Source organism: Brassica napus, chromosome C5 (assembly GCF_020379485.1).
Source record: "Brassica napus cultivar Da-Ae chromosome C5, Da-Ae, whole genome shotgun sequence".
Taxonomy (NCBI): domain Eukaryota; kingdom Viridiplantae; phylum Streptophyta; class Magnoliopsida; order Brassicales; family Brassicaceae; genus Brassica; species Brassica napus.
In genome coordinates, this window is record NC_063448.1 from 20,983,096 (window position 1) to 20,991,447 (window position 8,352).

At 38.4% G+C, this 8,352-nt stretch overlaps 2 protein-coding genes across 2 annotated transcripts; one reads left to right on the forward strand and one right to left on the reverse strand.

Moving 5' to 3' along the window:
• The first annotated feature begins 2,495 nt into the window (after positions 1 to 2,495).
• On the forward strand, positions 2,496 to 6,527 carry LOC111212328 (carbamoyl-phosphate synthase large chain, chloroplastic-like). The gene is made up of 3 exons (XM_022713842.2): positions 2,496 to 3,956; positions 4,098 to 4,793; positions 4,880 to 6,527. Exons 1-3 carry the CDS (start codon positions 2,643 to 2,645, stop codon positions 6,401 to 6,403), a joined length of 3,534 nt encoding a protein of 1,177 aa, XP_022569563.2. The 5' UTR covers positions 2,496 to 2,642; the 3' UTR covers positions 6,404 to 6,527.
• A 339-nt stretch (positions 6,528 to 6,866) lies between these two features.
• Positions 6,867 to 7,950, reverse strand: LOC111212329 (chlorophyll a-b binding protein 1, chloroplastic-like). The gene has a single exon (XM_022713843.2). It carries the CDS (start codon positions 7,813 to 7,815, stop codon positions 7,012 to 7,014), a length of 804 nt encoding a protein of 267 aa, XP_022569564.1. The 5' UTR covers positions 7,816 to 7,950; the 3' UTR covers positions 6,867 to 7,011.
• Between the last annotated feature and the right edge of the window lie 402 nt (positions 7,951 to 8,352).

Genomic DNA, 8,352 nt, shown 5'->3' on the forward strand with positions numbered 1-8,352 from the left:
ACCCCTCAACACTAAACGCTAAGTCTAGATTAGTTAACCCTAGAGTTATAAATGTTTTTTCTCTCTTTAAAAGTAAGGGTAAAAATGGTTATAGTAAACATGACAAGCGGTATTATGAATGTTGTATTTTTAGCAATTTCTCAACTTTGTTTGTCATCGCATTATTACTTTTTATTTATGGTTTTCAGTTTTATTTATTTTTATAATTTTCTTATTTATAATTGATAAATAATTAATTTATCATATTTAGATATTATGTTTGTTAAATTTTTGTAATTTTATATTTATAAAATTTATTTACATTTATATTTTTCATTTAACAATATTATACTTTATGTATTTTTGTATATAAAATATTATATTAAAAATTACAAACTATTAATTATGAAAAGCACATAACAAAATAATATATTTATTTTATGTTTGAGTGTTTATTTCAAATTAAATATTAATTTAATCTTATCCAGCTTATATTATTAATTTCTAAATATTATAAAACACTAATTAAAATTTATTATTGTTAAAATTAAAAAATAAAATATCTATGATATTTTATATTTTACAATATAAAGTAAATGATAATAATCATTTAGTGATTTCTTAGTTGAAAATAAAATAAAAAATATTTTAATTATATAATATAAAATAAAAACAATAAATTATATTTGTGTTTAGTTACAAATTTTAACTAATTAATAATAATAATTGAACTATATTAAATAATAATGACAATATTTATGAAACACAATAAATATGTATATTAAATATTTGGTGTGATGGTGTAATCTTTGGGGAAATTTAATGTTTACCACTTTCATGGTACTATTTTTCATTTTTACCACCACTAAAGGGATATTTTTAAAAATACCTTCTTCAGTAAGTGGCAAAAGACTTGTATACCCTTGTTATTTATATATATAATAAATCATTATTTAAACAAATAAAAAAATATTTTTTTTATGTTTTCAAATTATTCTTTTTCAAATTCGAACTTTTTTATAAATTTTGTTTTTTTTGAATTTGTTTTTAATTTGTTTTTATTTTTTTTTTAATTTTATTTTTGAAAATCGAAATTTATGTTTGAAACTATTTTTTTAATTTTTTTTGATATTTTCTAAGTATCTATTTATATATTTATTAGAATCTTAAATTTCATATTCCAAAAACTCTACCACACCCCTCAACTCTAAACCCTAAGTCTAGATTAGTTAACCCTAGGATATAAGTGTCTTATACTCTTCATTAAAAGTGAGGGTAAAAATGATTAGTGTAAACATGAAAATTGATACTATGAATGTGATATTTGTGGCAATTTCCCATAATTTTTAGTGTCCCATTGGAGTTAAAATTACACCAAATTAGTGTTTTGGTGTCGCATTGTAGTTGGTCTAAGTCCATAATTCTTTTTGTTTTGGTAAGAAAAATGTGATTTCGCCTATATATCGGAACTGAAGTAATATACAGTAAACACTCTATAAATTAATACTCGATAAATTAATAAAAACGTCAAATTAATAACTTTTTCTGGTCCCGAATTGAGTCGGTTTAAAATATGATACAAATCGATAAAATAATAAGATAATATTTTTTTAAGAAAATCATATGTAAATATATAGTCATATTAAAATCATAAATTAATAATATATGTATGTATAAGGTTTATATAAGTATAAATAAAATATTGTATTATTTTTTATTCACAATGAAGTTCAACTCTATTTTGATAATATTTAGTAAAATTATATCTAAAATACATTTAAATTTTATACATATTTCGTATACACCAAACAATATAACAAAAACAATAGAAAGTCAAATTTTTTAAATTTAATTAATATATATACGAAAAATATCAACTACATGTCCTTATTTTATAACAAAAACAATTCTAAAAATAGAAAAAACTAATTTTTTTTTTGTAAATTAATAATTCTATGAATTAATAAAATTTCATAGTCCTATAATTATTAATTTATAGAGTGTTTACTGTAAATAGTATTTCCTAACGAGAATTAAACTCCAATTGTGATATGTCAACTAGGCATATTTTTATCACTAAACCAATATTTTATTCCATATACACAAAAAAAAAAAATAATTAAAAACTGACATATCTTTCGAGTTTCAGCTAAAGTAAATTTGTTCCATAAGTCTCTTCAATTTTCTTTTCCATATACAAAAAAGAAAATAAAATAATTTAAAGCAGACATATCTTTCAAGTTTCATCTAAAGAAAAAATGTTTTTCAGCTCAATATATTGAAATATATTGTGAAAAATAGAGAAATATCTTGCAAATTTGAAAATAAAAACTACATATTAATAAATTATTTTAAAAAAGTAGGAACATTACACAATATGTCCGAGTGTAATAGGTGGATAACAAATGCCATAATAATAATAATCTGACTAACTGTAAAAAGGATCATTTGTCAAATAAATGTAGATCTTTCCGAAAGTATATATTCCCTTCAATATTCGACTGAAATAGTGGATAATCAATAAAAACTAAATAAAAATTAAAAAATAAAAGTAAAAAAAAATCCGAGAAACCCTAAAACCCTTGCACGTCTTCACTCTCTCCACTGCAGAAGCCGACACCAACCAACCAAAAGCAGGCAGAGAGGAGAAGAAGAAAGCGAAAATGAGCAGCAACCATTGCTTACACCTCTCCCACAATCACTCTTCCATCTTCACCTCCTCCAAGCTCTCCAACCCCAGACTCTTCTCCCGCGCCGCCATCAATTACAGAGCAAAACCGAGACTTAGCTGTCCCTCCTCCACCTTCCTCCTCCCATGCCTGAATCGAAAAGGCTCCGTCGTCACCCGGGTCCTCAACTCAGCCAATCCCGACGAAAAGGCCAAACCTTTCTCACCTGAGATCGTGGGGAAGCGAACCGATCTGAAGAAAATCATGATCCTCGGCGCTGGCCCGATCGTAATCGGACAAGCCTGCGAGTTCGATTACTCGGGAACCCAAGCTTGCAAAGCCCTAAGAGAAGAGGGGTACGAGGTCATCCTCATCAACTCCAATCCCGCCACCATCATGACCGACCCGGAAACAGCTAACCGCACTTACATCGCTCCGATGACCCCCGACCTCGTCGAGCAGGTCATCGCCAAGGAGAGGCCCGACGCTCTCTTACCAACCATGGGCGGACAGACAGCGTTAAACCTCGCGGTTGCTTTAGCAGAGAGCGGGGCCTTGGAGAGATACGGCGTCGAGCTGATCGGAGCCAAGCTTGAAGCCATCAAGAAGGCGGAGGATCGCGAGCTGTTCAAGGAGGCGATGAAGAGCATCGGGCTAAAGACTCCGCCTTCGGGGATTGGGAACACTCTCGACGAGTGTTTCGACATCGCTGAGAGGATCGGTGAGTTCCCTTTGATTATTAGGCCCGCGTTTACCTTAGGTGGGACAGGTGGCGGCATTGCGTATAACAGAGAGGAGTTTGAGTCCATCTGTAAAGCGGGTTTGGCCGCGAGCGTGACGAGCCAGGTTCTTGTGGAGAAGTCTTTGCTTGGTTGGAAAGAGTATGAGCTTGAGGTCATGAGAGACTTGGCTGACAATGTTGTTATTATATGCTCCATTGAGAATATTGACCCTATGGGTGTGCATACTGGTGACTCCATCACCGTGGCGCCTGCGCAGACCCTGACTGATAGGGAGTACCAGAGGCTGAGGGATTACTCCATTGCGATTATTAGGGAGATTGGTGTTGAGTGCGGTGGGTCCAACGTGCAGTTTGCTGTGAACCCTGCTGATGGTGAAGTGATGATCATTGAGATGAACCCTAGGGTCTCGAGGTCCTCTGCTCTTGCTTCCAAGGCTACAGGGTTCCCCATTGCTAAGATGGCGGCCAAGCTGTCTGTTGGGTATACTTTGGATCAGATTCCTAATGACATCACTAGGAAAACGCCTGCGAGTTTTGAGCCTTCCATCGATTATGTTGTCACAAAGGTTTGCTCTCTCTTTCTTGTGCTTGCTCTTAGCTGTTCCTATGTTTGCGTAATGAGAGATGCTCTTTACTTTGAAGATTTACACAGTAATATCCAGTTCAAAGTTAATACTTTTTTTTATGTCTGTTTCTTTGTAATGCAGATTCCGAGATTTGCATTTGAGAAGTTTCCAGGATCTCAACCCTTGCTGACGACACAGATGAAGTCTGTTGGGGAATCCATGGCTCTAGGTCGCACATTCCAAGAATCATTCCAGAAAGCTCTGAGGTCTCTTGAGACGGGATTCTCAGGATGGGGCTGTGCAAAGATTAAAGAGCTAAACTGGGACTGGGATCAGCTAAAATACAGCCTTAGAGTTCCAAATCCGGACAGGATCCATGCCATATACGCTGCCATGAAGAAGGGTATGAAGGTTGATGAAATCCATGAGTTGAGCATGGTAGACAAGTGGTTCCTGACCCAGCTTAAAGAGCTCGTGGACGTGGAACAGTATCTAATGTCGGGACCACCCTTGTCGGAGATCACAAAGGAAGACCTCTACGAAGTCAAGAAGCGAGGGTTTAGTGATAAGCAAATCGCCTTTGCTACAAAGGCAACAGAGGAACAAGTCCGTAGCAAGAGGATCTCTCTAGTTGTTGTTCCATCTTACAAGAGAGTGGATACATGTGCAGCAGAGTTTGAAGCGCACACACCTTACATGTACTCGTCGTATGATTTTGAGTGCGAGTCAGCACCAAACACCAAGAAGAAGGTTTTGATTTTGGGCGGAGGGCCAAACCGTATTGGCCAAGGGATTGAATTTGATTACTGCTGTTGCCACACATCTTTTGCCTTACAGGTCTGTCTGTCTCTAGATGATCGATTTAAACTTTTGTGTTTTGCTGGAAATTACTTAACAGATTGTTTTAAACTTTTTAATTGCAGGATGCTGGATATGAGACTATCATGTTGAACTCAAATCCTGAGACGGTATCAACCGATTATGATACAAGCGACAGGCTCTACTTTGAACCCCTCACGATCGAGGACGTTCTCAATGTTATTGACCTTGAGAAACCTGATGGCATAATCGTGCAGTTCGGTGGTCAAACGCCTCTGAAGCTTGCTCTCCCAATCAAAAACTATCTGGACAAGCACAAGCCCATGAGCTTGAGTGGTGAGGGGCCCGTTCGCATCTGGGGTACGTCCCCTGACTCCATTGACGCTGCTGAAGACAGAGAGAGGTTCAATGCGATTCTCAACGAGCTGAAAATTGAGCAGCCCAAGGGAGGCATTGCGAAGAGCGAATCTGATGCATTAGCCATTGCAAAGGAGATAGGCTACCCGGTTGTGGTGAGGCCTTCTTATGTTCTTGGTGGACGAGCAATGGAGATTGTGTATGATGACAGTAAACTTATAACCTATTTGGAGAATGCTGTTGAAGTTGACCCAGAGAGACCTGTTTTGGTAGATAGGTATCTCTCTGATGCCATTGAGATCGATGTTGATACTCTCACTGATTCCTATGGAAACGTTGTGATTGGTGGGATCATGGAGCATATCGAGCAAGCTGGTGTGCACTCTGGTGACTCTGCTTGTATGCTTCCGACGCAGACCATCCCTTCTTCTTGTTTGGAAACGATCAGGTCATGGACCACCAAGTTGGCGAAGAAGCTAAATGTTTGTGGGCTGATGAACTGTCAGTACGCAATCACATCATCTGGGGATGTGTTCTTGCTCGAAGCCAATCCACGAGCTTCACGTACTGTCCCTTTTGTCTCAAAGGCCATTGGACACCCTCTTGCCAAGTATGCAGCTCTGGTCATGTCTGGAAAATCTCTCAAAGATCTGAATTTCGAAGAAGAAGTTATCCCTAAGCACATCTCTGTGAAAGAAGCTGTTTTCCCATTTGAGAAGTTCCAAGGTTGTGATGTGATACTCGGGCCAGAGATGAGAAGCACAGGAGAAGTGATGAGCATCAGCTCCGAGTTCCCAAGCGCCTTTGCGATGGCTCAGATCGCTGCAGGTCAAAAGCTGCCTTTAACTGGTACAGTCTTCCTCAGCTTAAACGATATGACCAAGCCGCACCTGGAGAAAATCGCGGTGTCCTTCCTCGACCTCGGGTTCAAGATCGTTGCCACTTCCGGAACAGCTCATTTCCTCGAGCTGAAAGGCATTCCTGTGGAGAGAGTGTTGAAGCTGCATGAAGGAAGACCGCATGCTGCTGATATGGTGGCTAACGGTCAGATTCATCTGATGTTGATCACAAGCTCAGGCGATGCTCTTGATCAGAAGGATGGGAGGCAGCTGAGACAAATGGCTCTAGCCTACAAGGTCCCGGTTATCACCACTGTGGCTGGAGCATTGGCCACTGCTGAGGGAATCAAGAGCTTGAAGTCGAGTGCTATTAAAATGACTGCTCTTCAGGACTTCTTTGAGGTTAAGAATGAATCTTCTTTGCTCGTCTGAGTTGAGTTTTTTTTTTTATTTCTATGTTTGATCGTTTGTGTGTGGAACCATTGCGATTTCAGTTAAATGTTTAACGGATTTTGTTTTCTTATGAGCATTTCTATGAATAATCTTCAAAGGTCGATTTGTGAAATGCTATGTTAGGTGTCATTTGTTAGTCAGCTTTGTCCTTGTGACATGCAGGTCTTTGTTTTTATCAGATTCATCTCAAATTCAATAATGCTGCACCAAATATATTCGTTGAATGTGTAAAATTTGTTAACATTTAGTTTGAATTTGTTGCCAACAAGAGTCGCATTTTCTGTAGGCTCACGCCATTTTAGTTTATTACAGGACACAAGAACATAATGCTCGTACCCATTAAGGCTTTAAACCTGTGTATTGCTGCATCAATTTGCTTAATGGCTGCAGCTGAATGGACCCAAGAGCATAATAAACCATTTTAGTTATTACACAACACAAGTTAAGAGAAACGAGTTATTCGATTAATGACAGAATCAAACAGACTGACAAATTTTACATCTGAAAGTCTTAACCATCCATCACAAACACAAACCCTCTCACTCGAATTCAAAAAGACTGAAGCAAATTACAAAATAAAACTTCGCTCACTTTCCGGGAACGAAGTTGGTGGCGAAGGCCCAAGCGTTGTTGTTGACTGGATCAGCCAAATGGTCAGCAAGGTTCTCCAACGGTCCCTTACCAGTGACAATGGCTTGAACAAAGAATCCAAACATAGAGAACATAGCCAATCTTCCGTTCTTGATCTCCTTCACCTTCAACTCGGCGAAAGCCTCTGGGTCGGTAGCAAGGCCCAATGGGTCGAAGCTGCCTCCTGGGTATAGCAAGTCCTCTGCTTCTCCCAATGGTCCCTCTCCGGCGACTCTGTAACCCTCAACAGCTCCCATGAGGATCACCTGAGTGGCCCAAATGGCTAAGATGCTCTGAGCGTGGACTAAGCCCGGGTTGCCCAAGTAGTCAAGTCCTCCTTCGCTGAAGATCTGTGAGCCGGCCTTGAACCAAACCGCCTCTCCGAACTTGACTCCGTTCCTAGCCAACAACTCCGGGAAGACACAGCCTAGGGCTCCAAGCATGGCCCACCTGCAGTGGATAACTTCTAGCTCACGGTTCCTTGCGAATGTCTCGGGATCGGCTGAGAGGCCTGCGGTGTCCCATCCGTAGTCTCCTGGGAACTCTCCGGTAAGGTAGCTCGGTGGCTCGCCAGAGAATGGACCCAAGTACTTGACTCTTTCGAAACCGTACCATGGGCTGCCTGATTGTCCCTTTGGCTTGGCGACGGTCTTCCTCATTGTCACACGGCCGCTTCCAAGGACTTCTGATGCTGCAGGAGAAAGCTTCACGGCCTTTCCAGCGAAGGCAGGGGAGGAGAGAGCCATTGTTGAAGAGGCCATTGAAGTTTCTTCTTTTTCTTTTTTTTTTTGTGACTAACTTGTGAGTGAGAGTGATTGAAAACGTTCGGATATGTTTGGATTAAATAGAGATATTGTGAGTGAGGTTTGTTATCTTTGAAGTAATATTTATCTCTTTACTCATTGGGTATTGAGATTCTTGTTTATCGTTTTATTGATCTTATGTGGCAGCCTCTCTAGTCCACTAGCTTTTGCTTTGATTCTTTCATATTACAGCCAAAACATTTTTAGACCACAAGTTATATGAGTCGTCGTATACTTTAACGGTAACACTACTACCCTTGGGACTTTGCAAAAATAACTTCAGTTTGTGTGAATCGCTCGTGATAAGAGAGAAATGATTTGTGAAAAGTTAAAATATTGATATCAAAACGTTATACAAAAGTAACAGTATCAGAGCATGATCAACGAGGGTTTTTAGGATGAAATTCTTAGCGGAATATACGAAACCGTCTCTTAACTTTTAACTAAAAAAACTAAGAACCGGTTTTTAAATATAATATTTAAGAACCGGTTCAT

What these genes read in the sequence shown, in the direction of transcription:
- LOC111212328 (XM_022713842.2), top strand. Translation starts at nt 2,643, where the DNA reads ATGAGCAGCAACCATTGCTTACACCTCTCCCACAATCACTCTTCCATC. An exon ending in TCGATTATGTTGTCACAAAG is followed by an intron (nt 3,957 to 4,097) that starts GTTTGCTCTCTC and finishes TTTGTAATGCAG; the next exon opens with ATTCCGAGATTTGCATTTGA. An exon ending in ACACATCTTTTGCCTTACAG is followed by an intron (nt 4,794 to 4,879) that starts GTCTGTCTGTCT and finishes TTTTAATTGCAG; the next exon opens with GATGCTGGATATGAGACTAT.
- LOC111212329 (XM_022713843.2), bottom strand. Translation starts at nt 7,815, where the DNA reads ATGGCCTCTTCAACAATGGCTCTCTCCTCCCCTGCCTTCGCTGGAAAG.